The following is a 20558-nucleotide window of genomic DNA, read 5'->3' on the forward strand; positions in this document are numbered from 1 at the left end:
CCACTAGATGGCAGCAAGGAGTTGCAGAAAGCTCACTGTTTTTGCTGCCATCTAGTGGTTTTTGCAAGTCAGATTTGTTAGCATTAAGCCAGTGGGTCTCCTCTTAGGTCAGATTGAGTCACGTGGCTTCCAGTTGTGTATACTAAATTAATACTTGCACAATAGATGTGTTTCATTCTCATTCCATCTCTGTTTCCTTGGTAGCACTGGCTGATGAATCGGGGCGTTTCTTCTTCAATGGCAACTCTGCTATTGACAATCCACAGAACTTTAGAGTGGCTGGCACTGTGTTCAAATACCGCCGCCCTTCCAATCTACATTCTGATGGTCTGGAATACATTATTGCACAGGGGCCCACCAACCAGTCTCTCAACGCCATGGTAAATAAGGGACAGTACCGTCCAACTGCTTTCTTACTACATTTTGCAAGCATCCAGCAGTTAAATAGAACCAGATATTTAATCCAAAACGCAAGGTCATTAAACTTTTTGAAATTGAATCGACTTCAGACAGGCTGAATGTTTTAATCTAAAATCAGTTGGTTTGGGACTAGATCTTCACAGCAGATGCGCCAGTCTAAAGATATTTCAACAGGTCTAATAAAGAATCAGTGCCTTAGCACCTGCAAAGATAATTTTTTCTGGGTTTCAGCTTCTCTGAAGCTTAGCATATTTATCTTTTCCAGGCTTATTTCAGTCTGTGAGAGTTGAAAAGACAAGGGGGTAACAGCCAGGAGGTAGGAGAAGAGAAAGCAAGGAAAAGTAATGGATGGAGAGTAAAACTGATTTTTTTAATTGATTATGTGCCATCAAGTCATTTTCGACTCCTAGTGATCACATAGATAGATTTCCTCCATGACAATCTATCCCTAACCTGTTCTTTCAAGACTTCCAGTGGTGCACTCATCACCACTGTAACCGAGTCCATCGGTTCCTTCCACCTTTCCCAGCATTAGAGCCTTTTCCAGAGAGCTGGGTCTTCACGTAATGAGTCTGAGGTAGGATAATTTGAGCCTGGTCATTTGTTACCCTTAACAATGGGGTTTATCATTGGCTTCAGTTCCTTTTTGAGAAAGTTCACTTCTGCCTCCTCCTCCTCCTGTGCAGTCCATCTCTTCCATCTGAAATCAGGTATATGAGAATCTACGTTGGCTTTGTATTTTTCAAGAACAGTCTGTCCCATTCCATTTCTGCTGCAACTTGCAATTCTTTCTGATTTCCATAAAAATGCGTACATAACTGGAGACAAAAATGTGTTGAGCAGCACAATTAAATACTTCTCAGGTACATTCAGGATAATTTTTTCATCTGTTTTAAACTGTATGTACTAATTCTCTTACACTTAGTTTTTCCAACCAGCAATAAATAGTAGTCATGTTTAAAGAGTCAACCACTGCCTCTTTCATTATTTCAAATTCCTCAGGACACAAACTTTTATTTCAAACAAACCATCCTCACTGTCAGATGATTATAAATCTTCTACTGTATGTCATAAGTGCTTTATGGGTTCACAGGGACTGAAACAACAGCCGGCACACAGTACCTCGCGATTTTCCCTCCTTTTTTTATTAGCAAAACAAGACAAGCTTTTAGTTTCATTTTCAGGCACAGAGAACAATTCAGGCAGTATTTCATTACAAACAGATAAGAAAGCTGGATTCATTTTGCCCACTCTCTTGCCTCACTACAATCTTTTTGTAAAGTGGTGTAAAGTAATAATACAAATGCTTTCTTTAGGTGCATCTGCCAAGCATTTTAAAGTTCATGACTTCTCTGTTGGATATATGTTCACTCTACAGTGTTAACTAAATAGTACTGTCATTTCTAGGTTCCTACCTAGAATTAAACAAAGGGGATAATTATGCTGGCTGGCTGGCATTCTTTCTCAGGCTGGCAAGACCTGATCCATTTCTCTCTTCAGCCTCCCATGGAAGCCAGTAGAAATATTCCTTTGGCATCTCCTCTTCTCCACGGTCTTTGGACCAGTGGGACCAATATGTCTTCAGCAGTTCAAAACTGTTAGTCCATCTCAGGATCAACAGCCATCCTTTTTTCTTTTTCTTTTCCCTAGAAATTTCTCGTTAGCTCTCTCAACGCAATAGTATCCCCCTCCCCCCGCCCACTTTTCCTATGGGAGAATTTTCATATTTGTGAGAAAGCCTGCTTTTTCCTTTATTCCCAGCTTATACTATTATTCACAAAAAGTTCGAGTGACAGGAGTTTGCTACCTCCTCAGCTTCCAGCTTCTACTAATATTGCAAGCTCATGGGATAGGATGGCAGAGAGCCTTAGGCTGCGACATGTTGTCACAGTTTAGATTAGGAGTAGGCAATTTTAATTTGATGGGCTTATTTGGAAATTTGAGCATGGGTTCTACGGATGTATTAGCACTTCTAACTATTTAGAGAAGGTGAGGGAACCACTTACTTCATGTTCCTTTCAGTCAAAAATAATTCCAGCACAGCCTATCTAAGGGTAAAATTGTAATAATCACCCAATCATAGAAGCAGATGGAGAAGCAAGACCTAGGGAAAACCTTTAGAGGGAATCATACTCTTTTTATCATACTCTTTTTCATCGCACTGAAGATGTTGCCTAGTCTGGCAATGAAAAATCTGCAAGAAAACAACAAGGAGAGAGCACCAAGGACACTACAATTCAACCCTGAGCTACAAAGATTCACTTCGATTGATAGTCTTTTTAGATAGAAAATGCAAAGGGCCATGAAGGAAGCATCTATGTCTTGCCAAAGTCTGAAATTCACCTCATTATATCCAAAAATAACTTGACGACTACCAGAACCACCGCTCTCAGGTATCGTTGCAGGGAATTTAGGAGGTTGGTCATCTGGCTTGGAAATAGGAATTGTGACATGGTTGCTCATTCTTGGATTAGTTCCTTATTCCTTCTCCCATGGGAGTTCTTAGGAAAGCAAAGTTTGGGAGAACAAATGGAGATGAGGAAATATTATCTTCAAAGAGGTACTCTGGGAGTTCCCTCTTAGATTTGAAATCTAGTAGATTTGGGGGCTGTGAGACCTTCTGAGTAGATGTGCAAAATGTTTCAAGCTTGAAATACCTTTGGTGGTTTAAACCTTATCTTGCTAGAAATGCTGTTCCAATCCTTGTGGAAATGTTCCAGATTCACAAGGTTTTGAATGAAAATTTGGACTTCCAAACATTTTGCACACCACCACATCTGATTACTGTATACAACTGCTATGGGAAGAGTCTTTCTCAGAGCTGTTTGGACTGCAGTAGAATTTTGCACAATTTAAAAGTGAGAGTTCACTGGATTAAGCTTGGTTATTTTCTTCTCTTTGTTAAAAGTACTACAATTTCAATGGAAAAATGCCACATGTAACGTATGACTACACAGTGCCTAGAGCACTGTCACCAGCTGTTCAGACAGTTCCGCCAGCCATCAAGATGCCTCTCTATCTTCACTTACCAGAGCCTAGCCAAAATTACCAAGATGCAGTTTCATCTGTTCCCCAAGATTTCAATGCTACTTGGATCTCTGTTGCACCAGATGACACAGGAGAACAACATGGGGGCATGTCCTTCAATAGCCAGAACTTCTTCCCAAGTAATTCCACTGCCCGTGGTAAAGAATGGGACTGGAAACATGGGGCAAAGGAGGAAAGTCTCAGTTTTCACTTCCAACAACTTTATCACACAAGTGGAGCAAGTGAAGATGAAGAAGTGACAGCTGACAAAGAAGCAGATCTGGGTCAGTATCCCTTCATAGCTTATTTGCACAATCATCTACAGCTTTGATGGGGAGTGGCTGGTGAGAGGTGTTTCAAGTGCTCCACAGAGACAACTGTTCTTAATTATGTGGCCCTTTATTCTTTTCCATATTCAGGTTTTTTATTTGGAGATGGAAAACTGAGGGGTGGGGTTCTTTTTGACAGTGAAAAATGGGACTGGCAGAGAAATAAGCATGTTTATGTGGAATGCTGTGCTAGTTTTGTAAAACTGAATGACATTTTGAAAAATTTAGTTTTTGTATTGATTTAATCTCTTGAACTAATTCAATGTAAACACTGATACACACAATAACACACACATATACGTAGACTGCAATTTATAATAATTGTAATATTACCCAAATCCTGAACATTAGCATTTAATAACATTTAAATTAGAAGTAGATAGCAAAAGTCACATGCTCTCAATTTTCAAATGTAAAATATTAGGGCTGTACATACTTTGAAAATTATTTAGAAGAAGTCTTTGGACCTTGTGGAAGTACAGTATTTCTGTTCTTCATTAAAGGAGTCTTTTTGCAGATTTCCACATGTGCCTGAAAAAAAGATGCAGCTGATTTATTGAATAACAGAGAGGTGCTATGCTTGCCTAAGGTTCAAAGTGCTTTATTTTCAAAGAGAGCAACACATACCAGTTGTACATTTAGACTGCATATTCTAAATTAAATTTCAAATATGAGGCAGATTATCTCTGGAACTTTTTTGTTAGTATGTTTGTTTGAAATGAAAGTTTGCCATTTTTCTGTGCAGTCATGAAAGATAGAAAATCATTGTTAAGTGCTGAAAGAAAGATTATCATTGTAACAGATACAGAAATTACCTTCATTTGACCATGAATAATCTAATACAGAAACTAGATTATTCATGGTCAAATGAGAGTAATTACAAGTGTTTGGGGGGGACAAAATGCTTTTAATTTTAGAAAGTAAACTGAAATAATTTTCTGGGCCTCTGGGTTCATTTTCATGCATTTCCCTTAAGCCCTCAGACTCAATAAGATTATGATCAGCACAGCCATGCCTCATGGTGCAGCAAGATTTGACCTCCACGAAGCCAATAGGATTGGTCCATCTAGACTACATCTCTTCAGGTCATTGTGTCTCCAGGATCCACAAAATGCTGCTTTTTGTAGGTCATTGCATTACACAGCAGCCAAGCTTGGGAGAAAGAATTCAACAGTAGGGTTGTGGGGTCATGCAACAATCAAATGGCCAGAAGGACTGCACAAGCAACCTGCAAAAAAGAACTTTCCAGACAAAGTGAATGTCAACCCTTTTGCAGTGAATGAAGCAACAAATGACACTGTCATGGCAACTTCTTCCAACCCCAGTTCCAGCTCCAGGATTCCAACCAGCTTTGGGAATAAGCAGCAGTCAGAGCCTCTTCATGCTCCTGGTGCTGAAAGGTGAGAAAGAAAAGTGGATTCAGAAGGAAAAGGCCAAATGTTCTCAGGAAAAAAAAGTAATGTAAAAAGAGAGTATTTAGGAGGAACCCTGGCTATGAAGCAAGCTTGGCTTCCTCTCAAATTCTCCATTGGAAGGAGAGCAAATTGAATTTAGTCTTGCCTCAGCCCCAAGATTAAGATGCTCTACTTGTTTAGATTTGCCAGAACCCCACCCCCCCCCGTCTGCCTTCATAATTGTTTTCCCAGCAAATCTAAGATGACAGCCCTATTTTAAAAATAAACTATTTCAGGGAAAACTTAGACTTTATTTCAACTAAATACAATATTAAAAAATTAATTACATGTGGCTCTTCAAATGACTCCTAGTTTTAAATGGGTCTAAAGCGGTGTTTTGCTGTACTTGGGAGATCTGAGGGAATCTTCATTCTTGAATTTGATTCAATTAGTAGACTGAATTATTTTTTAATGTATGTGAATATCAGAATTACCAGCCAATCCACTGCTCTGATTGGAAGAGGTGCAGCTAAAGTAGCCACTTGTACAGGATGCAAAAGGTAGCCTCCTCTATGATTGGGTAATTCTATTGCATCAGTGGTGTGCAGATCATTCACTTTTGATGCGGAGACACAGCGCTATTACACAACCTTAGTGGAGGCTGATTGGAACATTGCACACCAGAGCAGTAAATCATGCAGAGACACAATGGGAAGCCTCTTCCATGAGGAGGGCCCTGTTAGTATTTAAATTGCATATTCTTTGATTCAGGCTCACGTGCCCTATACCTGGAGAACATTGCCCTTAAAGGATTAAATTCTTGACAGGCTCTGCACCTGTGACAGTCTGTAAATAGGCAGACTGTGGAGGAATAATTAATATGTTGCCATCTGGGGATTCCTTTTAGCCTCTGTGGAAACCAGGGAAGGACAGCAAAGATTTCCCTTCTGGTAATAAATATTCCATCCAGAAATTTACACAAGTTTTTTTTTTCCCTGCAGCAATGACTTTGAACTAAGTCCCCTTGGCCGTGATGACATCAGCTTGGCTGACATGTATCGCTGGAAGGTGTCAGCCTATGCTCCTTGCAGCTCCACATGCACATCAGGTGACATCACACATAGTTTTGGATACTACTGTGGGCAATTTTGAATCTTGTGAAGGATTTTGCCTTGTGGTCAGTTTCTAGCATGTAAAAGGGCCCACATGACAGCTTTTCCAGAAACAAACAGCAGTGTATGGTGTATTCAACTCTGTACATTTGTGTTTGTTCTACCTCTAAATGTGTTCTTTACTTCCTCTAATACTGCAAAAAACACCATCCCTACTGCTTGATGTTACTTTATTATTGTATCAGGTAAGACATATGAGTGGTTGTAGGCTCCTTGCATATACATAAGAGAACTGTGTTCCTCTTTAGCTTTTTAGTGTCTTCTCTGACAGCTCAGGAGCTGTAGTGCAGATGGGTTTAATTATTACTCACATTGTTCTTATTAATTTTAAAGTCTTTTTTCCTGCAGGAATTTTTAAGTCTCTGTGATTTGCTTCCACAAGGAGCTTTTAGGCTGTGAACTTGATGTGTTTCTCTTTTTTTATATATACAGTATATAATTTTTATTAAAGATTTTTTCAAACAATAAAAGACCAATCTAAAAGAAAAATAAGAGAAATAATAATAGAGATAAGAGAAAGAAAGTGTAGAAAGCAGAAAAAAAAGAAAGATAGAAAAAAGAACAATAACAAGAGTCAGAAAAATAAGTGACTTCCGACATCCTTTGCAATAGAAATTCACAAACTTATCCAACCTCCCTCTTTAATATTACAAAAATCCCTTCAGCCCCTTGTTTAGTCCTTTTTCATTTATCAGATCCATAAATCATTGCTTCACTTTCCTCTATTTTCAGCAAAAATCCATAAAAGGTTTCCAGTCTTATAAAAAGATACATAATGTTTTATCCCTGACCAAACAGGTCTGCTTCGCCATTTCTGACAATTTCAACATCTTCACAACCCATTGCTCCATTGTAGGAATTTCAGTATTCCTCCATTGTTGTGCATATAATAGTCTTGCTGCGGTTGCCATGTATATAGTCAGTCTTTCATGAGTTCTTTCTAATTGGCTATCCATAAGTTCCGGTAAGAATGTCCCGTGATGTGATTCTCTTCATTAAGCAACAAGGCCATGTGATCTGCCTTGATGAAGTACTTTCTCATTGATCTGCCTTGATGAAGTACTTTCTCATGATGAAGCTTCTCACAGTGTCCTGTCTGAGACTTGTGGAAGCTGGAAGAGGCTTCTGTGCACTCTGCACCTGCACAGGGGTCACTTCTGGCTTTGGGGAGGCAAGGCAAAGAGGCTTGTTTCCCAGCACAGCTCGCCATCACTTTTGATGGTTGCTGCCAAAGGCAAGCGCTGCACCTTCCACCATCACAGCGGAGGCAAGCAGCACATCCTCTGGCACCACTGACTGAGCCCTTGGTGAAGGTTAGAAGCACTTTCTCTGGCAGGCTTGCCAAAACTTGGCTAATTCTGCCAGAGAAACTTTCAGGGGCTGCAAAGGAGAGCAGAGTGCTCACAGAGTCCATTGGAGTTGGGCCGCTAATACATTCAAATAAATATTTTATTTGTTGTATTTATTATTAAATTTATACACCGCCCATCTCACTATAAAAGTGACTCTATAAATAATAGAGCAAAGTGATCAGGTTGCTTTGCAAAGCAGCTTTGAAGGAGTGTGTTGCTTGAACCTTTGAAGATCTGCACAGGTCTAATTCTTTTCCCAGCATTAACTACTACAGTATTGTAGCTTTAGAGCATTCTGCATATAGTGATTGAACAACTTCAGAAAGCTGGGAATGTATATTCCTGTCAGCCCTCCAAGGTAGACCAGACTAGGAAATCAAAGTCACACAAGCTAATACTACTTTTATTATAAGGTTATAGTAACAGAATTTTGCAAGTCTGAATGTACTTCCCCCCTCCCTCCTTTATCTTCATGAGAACTAGAGATGGTCTTTTCTGAGATGCTTTCTCAGGTTACAGTTCTGGCCCAGACTCAGATTTCTTTTATCTCACCGCTGTCTTGGTAATGGCTCTTCCTCCTGTTCCTCAAGGTTATTCCTTCCGCCTATTGCATCTCCTTATGGAAAGAAGAACATGCTTTCTCACAGAGCAGGGGGAGAATATCTTCCCCCTTTTGAAGAAATCCCTACTTTCTCTCTCTGCATGAGACCTAGAGTTGGGGGAAAGACAGTCACTTGCCACCTCTTTGGACCATAGTTATTAGTGAAGCACCCAGTCCTGTTGAGTAGCTAATGATGATTTAACTTTGCTGTGCATACAGGGATCAGCACCTCCTATGCTATGTGTGTCCGCTACGATGGAGTGGAAGTGGAAGAAGCCTACTGCGATGCATTGACTCGTCCTGAACCCACCCATGAATTCTGTGCAGGCCGAGAGTGCCTGCCTAGGTGAGTGGAAAGAGCCGGCTCTTGTGAAGGCATTCTGGAACCTGTGTGATTAATTTTGAATACTAAAATTAAACCCTATAGCTTAAGGCTGGCAGAAGGTAATGTGAAATATTTTTCTGTCCCTTTGTTCCTTGTGGAAATGCGGATGTATCAAAACTGCTATGCAAGTTTTAAAGGTTTTGAATTTGGAGGGGAACAAACATTCCTTATAGAGTAGACAGAATTGCTCCTACAAAAGGAAAAAATTGAGAGTCAACTGTATGTTATTTTCACTCTCAGTGTGGAAAAACATTTTGTGGGGAGGGCACAGAATGGATACAGGGCATTTCAGATTGCATCCCACCTGTTATTTTTTCAGAAAAAGAAATAGCAGTTTATTCCACGTTAATGTTCCCACCCTAAACAGAATTTCCTTGAGATTAATCCTGTTAATTTTGATGAATTGATGCATACCAAATTCAAATTACAGGAGGCAAAAAGATTTCAAGAAAGCCAGAGTCCATACCAACATAATGCCTTCATGCTCAAAGGAGAAGGACGTTAGGCAGCGTTTCTCTATAACACTCCAGGCCCCCACATAACCTTTGCAGAGACACTTCCATTTGGTGGCTTCAGTCCTGAATATTATTGGTAACCTTGTTGCATTAGCCTTTTATGAGTAAAATGTGATGTCTTTTCCAATAAAATGCCACAAGCACTTGCTCTGTATTCTAGTTAGGAGTAAAGTTTGTATCTTCCTTTCACTGAACACCACCTCACCATCATTTGTTATATGCTCAAGGTAGAGTACATTTTGGTGCTGACTACTAAACTTTTTCAAAAAATCATTTTTAATGATTTGATGAAGTGTGATAAATAAATAAATAAAATTTTTGTGCGCGGTTAAGGCTGCAGTTCTGTATACGATTATATAGCCATTGGAGAAGAGCTGAGCACCACTGTTATCCATTACCTTCTGTCTCCAGAGTTTCCTTTTCACCCTCAGAGAAAGTGAGCATATGGACACTGCCTATATGTACAGATAATGAGGAAAAATACTATAAAATAATGCCTTTCCTTCCAGCAACAGTAGTGAGGATGGGTGAACCTGTCTGAAATGTCAGTATCATACAACCTATGGAAGGATCTTTGGTTTGGGACTCTGTATAGGTCCTAAGCCAGTTTTATTGCTGTTTTTTTCCCCCATTGCATTAAACTGCCCAAACTGCTCTTCCCTTCTCTTGCCATTGCTTCCTATGTGGAGGTGGGAGACCAGCCAGTGGAGTGAGTGTTCGAGGACTTGCAGTGAAGGTTATCAGTACCGAATTGTGCGCTGTTGGAAGATGCTAGCTCCAGGCTTTGATAGTTCAGTCTACGATGACATGTGTGAGTCAGCTGGGCTAACCAGGCCTATGGAACGGAAATCGTGCAAGAACAAAGTTTGCGGGCCGCAGTGGGAGTTGTCAGAATGGTCTGAGGTATGTGGCTCTTGGACAAGATTAACACACACAGATAAAGAGCTTGCAACAGAATTAGATAAGATAGTGCCCTCCAGATGTTTTAAACTCTACCAATCCCTTGCCATTAGTCATGCTGGCAAGGGTTGATGGCAGTTGAAGTCCAAAACATATGGAGAACATGGAGGTGCTTATCCCTGGTTTTCAACATGGGTTTAAGGAACTAATTAAGTGTGCATCTCTTCAAAGACGCAACTGAATGTCTCTTAGATACCCGAGTTTGGAAGCAAGTGCAGATAGGGTGGCTAGATGCACGAAAGGACAGGATGTCAGCATCCTTACTTAGCTGTGCAGAAGAAGAAATGTAAGCAGGTATACTTTATCTTGAAATTTTCATCTGATAGTAAAGGTGCAAGAGTCCTGCTCTCTCATATTTGGCCACTGATTTTTTTTTCCTCTTCCTTAATTGAAACACAGGGCTAAAATCTATTTTAAAGAAAGGTACCAGTAGTTAGCCTTTAAATTAAAAATTTGTATAATATTGGCCCACATGATGGTCTCAATGTTTTGCAGACATGGTCTTAATCCTGGGTCCACACAAGTTGTGGCAAGGCAGGATGAGCTGCAAGTGTGAGGACCAAGGTATTATTATTCATTTACATTTTCCAAATACATTCAGTAAATATCTTAGTTGCTGTTTGATATAAACTAGTGACTTGACGGAACTGTTGATGAAAGGAAATAAAAGCTGCATGCGTCCTATCCTTCTACACTGTTTCTTTAACCAGTGCAGGAGCTTCACAAAGGATTTTCATTTTTGAAAAAAGTGCCACAAATGACTCTGAAGATATCTTACTGAACTTTCCTTGTAAAAACTTGTTTGAACCCATGTGAACTTCAAATATCACAGTGCAAGGCATTGGCATAAATTATTCAGAACACTAGAAAGAGAGTAGAAAAACTACCAGCCGGACCTCACCCAGCTCTTGTTCTCTCCATTTTATTCTCCATTTCAAATTTTTCAGAAAAGTAGAGAACTGGAAAATTTCAGGGACAAGGAATATCAACTCTGTGCAGAAATTACAATTTCTGTGGAATAATCTGCATGTCTAGCCTAGTTCTTGAGCATGTTGTAGCTGATGTCCAACTTGGATGTGGATCAGTGAGGACACGATCTTGGCAGGGTGGAAGTCAGGCACAACCTTTAGTTTGCGTTCAGGTGGTAAGCTGCAAAGTGGATGGCATTATTTTCCCTAGTTTGGCCGGGGGCTTGAGGATCAAGAGAGCTAATGTTATAGCAATAGTAAGACACTGAGGATTAATTGCAAGGGACTTGGTTTGAGACCTCACACCTTTCCTGATAATAGATGTACCTTCCTGCATCTACACATATATTTTATCTCACCTGTGATACCAAGCTTTTTGCCTGAAATTGTGAAGACAATTGATTTTGTTTTAAGAGAAAGGAAGAGAGAGAGGGGAGGGGAGAGAGGGGGAGAGAGAGAGAGAGAGAGGCTAATTTTCAAGACAAATTTTAGACAAAAAGTTGTATCAAACTGAGCTAGCACAGTACTTGAGGACTGCACTACTTCAGGAAACAGGGCTGGCCCAAACTCCCACCTTGACACCAAAGTCCAGTTACTGAATTACTGGTGCTGAAAATCTGCTGCCTGAGGCACCTTCTTCATTTGCCCTTGTCAGGAAGGCATGCATAAACTGACCCATGAATTGTTAGCATTCGTCACTTGAGTAATAGTCATAGTATCTGAGTAGGGCAGAAGAAAATGTGATGGGTAAGCTTGGCCATAATGTGTTTTTATAACTTGACTTCATCATTGCTGCTGCATGTCATGATCTTTTGTCTTTTCTGTTTCCCACTTCTCTCCTCTTCCCATCTTGGCAGTGTTCTGCTCGGTGTGGTGGTCAAGGGACAATGAAAAGAGAAGTCCGCTGTTCAGTCGAACCCAAACTGTGCAATGAATCCACAAAGCCTGTCAACGAGAGGGAGTGTTTAGGTCCTCCATGTGACAGACACTGGGCTGCCTCTGACTGGGGACCGGTGAGTCAAGACTGATTTTTTTTTTTTGGTCTCTTTCATTAGAGTCTTCATGGAGTGGGATGGGCCTGGGAAATATTCCAGCTAATTTTAGAGAGCCATGGAGATGGCCTTGAAGCAAATATTCAGAAAATGTTACATACATAAAAAGGACAGAAGCATTCCCTAAGTCCTGGGAAAGAAGATAGTATTAAGAAAAGACTCAGGATGACTCCTTCCTGTCTCACTGTGGTATAAGAGGGAGGGGAGGAGAAGCACAAGCAGACTTGCAAGATTTTGTTACTGTAGCCTACCTCAATTAGTTCTAGTCTTCCTGTGGAGTCAGTTTCCCAATCTGGCTGACATTAATTCTAGTCTAGAATAGAAACTGCTTGTGTGCTTTCTGGAATTATTGTAAAAACATGAGGTCTAGAGGCATCCTTTCAAAAGTAGATGAAGACCTCTTCATGAAGACCAAATCTGCATGTCCCAAGTAACCGCCCAGAATTGCAGATACATCTAAAAATGTAAAATGTTTAAGCTGCTGCTTAAACCCGGTTACCTTGAAAAGTCTCTTTGTTTCTCCAAGTGCTCAGGTTTGTGTGGTGAGGGACGGATGAGTCGCTTGGTCACGTGCCGCAATGTGGAAGGGAAGTTGATCTCGGAGTCCCAATGCAATCCCAACACCAAGCCCCTGGCAATCTATCCCTGTGGAGATAAGAACTGCCCTGCCCACTGGGTCGAGCAAGAATGGGACCATGTGAGTTTGCACTTGATCACAGCATCTCTGTTCTTAGGGAAGACTCTTGAACTTATTGCTGCCAGCCCAAAACCAAAATAAAAGTTTGGTTCCTGTCGGTGAGAGTGTCTGCTGGCTAATTCAGAAGCTACTTCAGTCAAATCACTTTAGTGTCTTGCTTTCATCTGTACTTCTATCATGCAGTGTCAAAGCAGGGATTCAAATAGCAGGTTCTCCTTTTGCTATTCTGTCAGTTTGGGGTTGATGGGACAGATTTTGGATTGTTTCAGCTCCTTGAACTGCATATGGCCTGGGAGATAGGGTAGCAACTCCTAGACAAACGGATTGGGTGATATAAGGAGGTTGTATAAAACACTAATGCTTACCTGGTCCCTCTGAGCTGCTCCTAGATGCCACCTGCTTGTTTCTAAGCCATCAAGCCTGACATGTAAAAGGAACAGCCGGTAACACATACAAAGAATTTTTAGAAAGATCCCGATTCCTCTTACTTTCTCCATTCACCTGCTAAAATCAGTTCTGCCTCCCTTTCTTCTCTTTCTCATCCAGAATTAGCCTACTCATCAGCTGGTAGCTTAGGGAGAAACAAACCTCTTTCACTGAAGGGCAGAGGAACTACTGTTCATTCTGCATTTCTTTTTTACCTAGCTTAGTTTTTCCTTTTAGAGTAAAACAGATCTAAACATGAAAAATAAAATAAAAAATGAACATGTAACCTCTAGCCTCTTGAATGGCATGTAAATGTACAGTAAATATAACTCTGGTTCTGCAGTAAGAGCAGGCAGCATTGGAATTGGGACTATATTGGGATTTTTGTTACCATTTATATATATAAAACATTAACTTTATCTTCAGCAAACCACCTGCATTTTTTCCAGCCCAAACCCATTGTGTTTTGAATTAATTACTGACAGCCTTGCAAATTAAAGGAATGACCCCACTGTGGGTTTGTCATGCAGCTGCGGTTGCTTTCTCATGCGGATGGAAAATGACATCTTGCTTTCTCCGTTGCAGTGCAATGCCACGTGCGGTCGAGGTGTCAAGATGCGGACTGTGCTTTGTGCGGGACTAGAAAATGGCCTGTACAAAGAGTACCCCGAGAAGCACTGCGAGGCTGTTCCAAAGCCAGAAATGCAAGCACAGTGTTTCCAGAGACCCTGTTCCACATGGTTTTCAACCTCTTGGTCTCAGGTAGATGGAGGAGCTGTGGCAGTCGGGAGAGCTGGACAGGGCTGGTGGGACTTGGCGCAGGACTGAAGGGAAACGGCAGGGAAGGTCCCCCCGCACAAACCTTGATAGGAGAGAACAGGGTGGCTCTGTTTCACCCGTTCTGATTCCTGGCAGTGCTTTCCAAAGCCTTGTTTATTTAAAGTTTGTAGATACCATCTTTCTGAAAACCATTATGGCAGTGCACAGCATTCAAAAAGATTATCATAGAACATTTTTTTAAAAATCATAAAATACAATAAACACTTATAGCACTGTAAGTTTCAAAGGCGTGGGTTTATGCCTTTTGCAAAAGCACGTGGGGCTTGACTGCAGCTCTGCAAGGGAGCAAGCCCTCTTATTTGGGGGTGAGGCATGAGACAGCTCTTTCATTTGTGCCTGGCAAATTGCACTGTGCTCTGATTAAACGAGCTCACGGGTATCCCTGTCCAGAGCCTGATGCAGTCATCTAAAGAGGTGACCAGGACAGAGGTAACTCTTGCTGGATCAGGAAAGATAACCATAATTAGACAAACCTACAGTATTGCCACTACTGCTACTTGGAGATCCAACAATCTGGCAAAGGAGTCGTGCAAGCATTCCTGACCTTGGTACTCCTGTAGATGTTTAAACATGGTCTCAGTATTAAAGTATTACATTAATTTAATTGGTTTTCACTTAGGCCTTTGGTGAGGGAGAGTGAGACCCCTCACTTCATTGTTCTTGCGATCGTTTATCTTTATTTTTTATTGATTTTATTGTAATTTCTTTGTTTGATTGTTGGGAGCCACCCAGAGTCATTGAGAGTTGGTGACATACAAGTTTAATAAATTATTGTTGTAATTGTCATTAAAATTAAAAATTAAAGTGTTAAATTAAGATATACTGGAAAATGGAGCATTGCTACAACTTTCTACTAGTTTAACTCAAGCACCCATGCTGACCCAAAGGGACACCATTTTTGAGGATAATTATGGAGCAGCCCTGGTGGATTTCCTTTTATGCACTGCTTCTTTTGGTTGAGCTTTACATCCACACTTGGTACCAAAGTGAACACTTTTTTCCCCATCCCTTGCAGTGCAGCAAGACCTGCGGCACCGGCCTGCGTTTCCGTGAAGTGAAGTGCTACCAAGGAGAAGCTTTAGGCCAAGGCTGTGAGTCAGCATCCAAGCCTGAAGCCAGGCAGGCTTGCCAGCTACAGTTGTGTCCCACCGATGCTCCAGGTAAAAAGCAACGTGTCCAGGGCTCTAGCTTAAGGAAGCAGAAAGTATTGCAGCTCTTGGTTCAACAGGAAGTGTTGAAGTGTGCTGTGAAGAAGTGGACAGGGACTTAAACCCAAGCGGTCAGCACTAGGATCACTTATAATGCTAAGCCATGATGTGGCTAATTGGTTGGTTTGAAGCTTAGTGCAATGTGAACCCAGTTAGTGAGTCACAGAAAAGGTGGCCAAGCAGAAGGCCTTGTGGCTGCCAGCTGCCAATTTCTGAATCGGGGAGGACCAACAGGCACATAGAAAGAAAGGCAGCAAAGACCCGGCATGTCAAGGGGCTTACAGAAGAGGCTGGCTCAGAGGAGTGAGATGAAAGGAAGAATTGGAGAAAGGGAGAGGATGGAAGAGTGTGTGTGCCTGGGACTGCAGATGCAAGGAAGGTCGCACGCACCGTATCATCTGAAGTCAGCAGGGTTTTTGAAATACAAGTTAATATTCTGGTGAGGTAGCCCAGCAAGGGGATTCAAGTGACGAACCCTCTGTCTAACCTTTGTGTTGTCTTTCCCCTCTGCAGATGAAGACTGTGATGACAAAGCAACAGCCAACTGTGTGCTGGTCCTGAAAGTAAAGCTCTGTTCACACTGGTATTACAGAAGGGCTTGCTGCAGGTCTTGTAGGAGCAAGACACTCTGATTTGGCCCCTGTGTCTTCAGCTTCAGAGTAAGAAGCAAAGCATTCTTAAGAGAGAAACTTGATGGAAGCCTGCCTTCTCGACCAGAAAGAATGGTGCCTGATCCTTATGGACAGTCCAGAACATCGGTCCACTTACTAAAAGCTTTTATGTTGCTGTAAAAATGACTCTGATTACAGGCCTTTTCATTAGTGGGCCTGCCCCTGTATATTGTGCAGGTGACCTAATAACCAAACACCTTGATGCCACTCACAGGGATTTTGTCATGCTAAGTAATATTACAGTCTCTGCTTCCCCATTTCCTTGAATTCCTGGGACTGGATGCACCACTGCTCTCCCTGATTGATTCTGAATTTCAGTGGCATCATCTGAGATTGTTTGGAGACTACACACAGTTTGGGATGTGCAGATTGCCCAACGTTGTTTTAGCAGCCCCCTGTACTTTGATGATGTTGCTATTTCATCCTTTTATACACCTAGGCGAATTCCAAGCGTAACACGTATGTCATGTTTTAGACCAGTGATTCTCAACCTTGGCAATTTTAAGATGTGTAGACTTAAACTCCCAGAATTTCCCAGCCAGCATGGGGAGAATTGAAGCCTACACATCTTAAATTTGCTACGGTTGAGAAACACTGTTTTAGACCATACCCAACATTTCACTTACATTAGGACATAAAAGGAAATCCAGTGATGGGCCATCTTAATCCAGCACCTGGTTTCTGACTGCAACCAAGTGGCTGTAGGGAAGCCCACAAGCAGAATATAAAGACAATAAAAGATAAAGACTCTTTTGTTTCCTGGTGACTTCATGGACACAACCGTGCTACTTTCTTGCCAAATGGCTTGCCACTGCCTTATTCTGGGATGTTTTTCAACTTCTCAATCTATCCGACAGCCTTAGTACTCCCTGATAGTCTTCCATCCAAGTATTGACCAGGGCCAGTGCTGCTTAGCTTTTCCAGAATGGCCAGGGATTGCCCCATAACAATTCATTGTCAGAGATAGGTTTCCCTAGAAAATGCAAGCTTCTTTTAGTTATATTCAATATAATCTTGAGCTTCCTGCATTTATGCAGACCATCTACATGCATTTTTACACTGGTCTTGGCATTGACCCTAGAACCCACACTATTATTGCTACCAAGCAGAGAGCCAATTTGCTTCTGGCCCAGCTGTGGTTCAGGAAGAGTCACAGAACTTCCATTTTGAAAGGGCACTATTTCAGGGTTCTTGAAGGGGTGTTCCGTGGGCAAGAAGCCCTGCTTTATCCTGGTTCCTTGGTGCTCTCCACATCTGTTAAACATCCAGTGTCCCCACGTCAGGCTTTCTAAATAGAGCAGAGAGGCAGCACTGTGACTGGCTTGGCTTGTTTTTTCACTCTGCAAAACAAAGGCAATGTTGGTTGCAGGTTGATTCCAAATGCTGTCCTTCGCTGGAAGGAGTACTTTCTGGCTTATCTAGAACTGCTATTAGCTGTGTTAATCAGCTGTGTAGGCAATTGCACAATTTGTTCATTGGGGAAAGAAGAGGGTAGCTGTGTGGAAGTGCTGTAAGTGAAGTGCCAGCATTACATTCTTAAAAAAACAGTAATGCAGAACATATCACCAGTGGAGGAAGAGACTGAGATAGTCTGGCTTTCTGAAAGCCACCTGTTCTATTCGTGAATTCAGAAAGAACAAGGAGGGAGCGCTAGTGCATTGATGCTGCACCTCCAGTCATCCTAGTCCAAGCTGCACAGATCAGGGAAGCTGGAAGCTCATGGGATCATCCTGAGAGGCACAGTCTGTACAGGACCAAGCAAGTCATATTTGGGGCTCAGGATAAGCACTATGACCCAAGGAAAGTCGGGGGAAAAACAGTGGATGGTTTGAATAATAGCACAGAGCAAATCACCCGTTTTCTATCCACTGGGTCAATTTTTTTTTTAAAGAAAATCTAAGTGGCAGCAGATAGTGATAAAAGAAACTGACATCAGAATTTGAGAGGAGGGGTACTTTCCAATGGCTCTGTGAAATCAGAATAAGGTGTTAGACTCTAGGGTGATAATCTGGGCTTCTAAAAACATCAGCAGAGAGATCTTCCCTTCAATTACCTCACTTCCTAAAGAAGCGTTTCTAGCTGGGTGGTAGTTGGTCCAAACAGGCCTTTGCCTTCATGAAGAAGGGATGGATCCTTGCCTCCTTTAAGGTTGGTGGCATCATGGCGTCATACAAATCCTTTTTGGCCACTTCCTGGCAAAACCTTTTTGGCTAGCTCAGAGGCCAGGCACTTACACCCATCTTGACCATGTTCTGAGCCTCAAAAGCTGAAAAAGTTTTATACAATTAGGTCAGATGATGCACAGGCTTCCTGAGGAACTCATGTGTAAAAGCAGTCAAAAGTAGAATGACCTTTCATACTTTACATAAGACAATTCTTCACTTGAAAGGCTGTGAAATCAAATCTGGTTGAAAGCTGAAGAAGTCAGAGGAGAGAATGGGAGCTTCCAACTGACCTATCAACAGCAGATTTGAGTAGCACACCCATCATCTGTTCACAGTCTTCCCCACTATGGGGGAAAGTATTCTTTGTTTTTTAATTTCAGTTATGGTTCATTCTGAAAATGCATCTAATGTAAACACGTGCATTGCAGCAGGCAAATTTTATGGAAATCTGTGCAGGCTTTTTGTAATGCATTTCTTGGTTTTTTGGCAGTGTGAAAGAAACTACCACAAGAGATTGGTTATTATATTATAGTGGCATTGGAGTCTCCACAGAGCCCCTCCTTTCTGTTCTGTTTTGCCTGTGGCATTAGCATTAGATCTGTGGAAACTGGAATAACAATAATGGGAAAACTTGCTTTGGGCTCTTCCTGTAGGAGCTTTGGTATAAAACTGACCTTAGGGACAGGGAAGGAATGAGTGCACCATTAAGGAGGGGTCTGCAGAAAAGACTGTAGAGTCTTGAGAAAGGGAAGTGTGAGAAAGAAATTGAAAATAGCCCTATCTTGATTTTGTATAGTGTAAGATGGGACAAAGAGAAACTTGGAGATACTTTCAAGATTCTGTTACTCTACCTTTACTCCAATGAAGAGCATTCCTTGAATCCCTGCCCAGTTTCTTGACCTGGCCTACCATGAATGGCTGACATCGGGCTTCTCATGGTGTCCCAGTAGCTGCAGCAATTTCCCTGACCTTGCCATTATGCCATGGCCAGAGTTGGTGACTGAATGGACTTAGAACCTGAATGAATGAATGAATGAATGAATGAATGAATGAATGAATGAATGAATGAATGGCCAAGCTTGTGGGGGGAGAAGTCCAGAAAGATCTATTCAGTTCTTTTCCAGATTAAAGCAAAAGATCAACTTTCCTCTGTGTACTAAACAAACAGATCATAGAAAAGGACTGTGTTAAATCTTTCTCCTTGATTTGATATGTTAAGAGAAGATCCTTTAGTTAAAGCACTGTAAGAATTCAAGGCAACTATCATAACGTTAAACCTCAGAAAAACAAAGGACTAAGGCAAAAGTAATTAGAACAATGGCAAGAAAGTAAAAATAATAGTGTTGTATTTTTCTCCCCATTGACTAAATTTTAATTTGCCACTTCCTGTTCTAGCGCCACAAAAACATTACTGAGAAAGCCATGCCCCTCCTTGCCATTCACTTTTTTTTTTTAAATGAAAGCATCCAGGGCAGAGCCACCAATTCTCATGTGACAAGCTGGATTGTATGGGAAAAGGCAATCCTGGAGCCACCTTGGTCCTAGACCATTTGGAGCTGAGGGGTGGGAGGGTTTAAGGATTTTGAATTGCGCCTGGGAACCAATTAGATGTCTATTTTCAGTGTGCAAATTGTTCAAAAGTTTCTCCTGCTGCAGTCTAAAGAAATACAATCCAGAATTTTTCCAGCTTCCTTTCCATTCAGGGTCATATTTAGAAGGGCTATCAGTCCCATTCCATCACTTTCAAGGGAACCTAGGCTGAATCTACCTGTTCAGTAGAGTAAAGCACAAAGAAGCAGCAGAGGAGGTTGCACACTTCAAATTGAAGGTGAGCAGTAAGCTTCCCCACTTGTACAAAAAACCCCACACTCTCCTAAATTTTTAAAAAAGTACCATAGACAGAAGACTAAACACAAGTCTGTTTCCTTACTATGTTGATTCCCCCCCTATAAATATAGTGTTAGATTTTTGTGTTTCATCTAACCTGCAAAAAAGGAACCAGCCAAAGTAACCTGGATTCCTATGTGTCAGCAAGCTTTTGACAATCTGCACAAGGTGTTATGTACTGAATCACTGCTATAAGGATTAGCTTACCCTCAACTTTTCACCTTACATGAGGATGCATCTGAAGTTGGGCTAGGAACAGCCCTAGTGCAGACTTATTATGAAGAAAACCTGATGAAATATGCTCAAAGGAAACCAAAGCTATAATGGATTTAATGGATTGTGGCCATGTTTTTTTTTCCAGTCACAAAATAGGATTAAACAACTACTATGTAAAAGGTGTAGTTTGGGAGAAAATGTCCATATAGGAAACTGAGTGCACTTCTAAATGGCTTATAGGCAACAACATCTAAAACCTTATGTTGGGGACTG

The 20558-nt window shown here is 41.3% G+C and overlaps 1 protein-coding gene across 3 annotated transcripts in view; it reads left to right on the top strand.

Moving 5' to 3' along the window:
* LOC134493728 (ADAMTS-like protein 2) overlaps positions 1-16551 on the top strand; it is a 30625-nt gene extending 14074 nt beyond the window's left edge. Inside the window, exons 7-17 of one of the 3 annotated variants that reach the window (XR_010067595.1) lie at positions 205-380; positions 3329-3731; positions 4753-5176; positions 6172-6278; positions 8515-8641; positions 9885-10098; positions 11981-12136; positions 12702-12872; positions 13884-14060; positions 15159-15298; positions 15860-15973. Coding sequence is in view for 2 of the 3 variants with exons in the window: in XM_063298469.1 (XP_063154539.1) it covers positions 205-380; positions 3329-3731; positions 4753-5176; positions 6172-6278; positions 8515-8641; positions 9885-10098; positions 11981-12136; positions 12702-12872; positions 13884-14060; positions 15154-15298; positions 15860-15978 (2219 nt within the window). In the remaining variant the exon portion in view is untranslated. Of the gene's footprint in view, positions 1-204; positions 381-3328; positions 3736-4752; positions 5177-6171; positions 6279-8514; positions 8642-9884; positions 10099-11980; positions 12137-12701; positions 12873-13883; positions 14061-15153; positions 15299-15859 lie in introns of all 3 variants that reach the window. The other 2 variants (XM_063298469.1, XM_063298468.1) reach the window with 2 other exon arrangements.
* The last annotated feature ends 4007 nt before the right edge of the window (positions 16552-20558 follow it).

This window comes from Candoia aspera, chromosome 3, assembly GCF_035149785.1.
Source record: "Candoia aspera isolate rCanAsp1 chromosome 3, rCanAsp1.hap2, whole genome shotgun sequence".
NCBI classification, from domain to species: Eukaryota; Metazoa; Chordata; class Lepidosauria; order Squamata; family Boidae; genus Candoia; species Candoia aspera.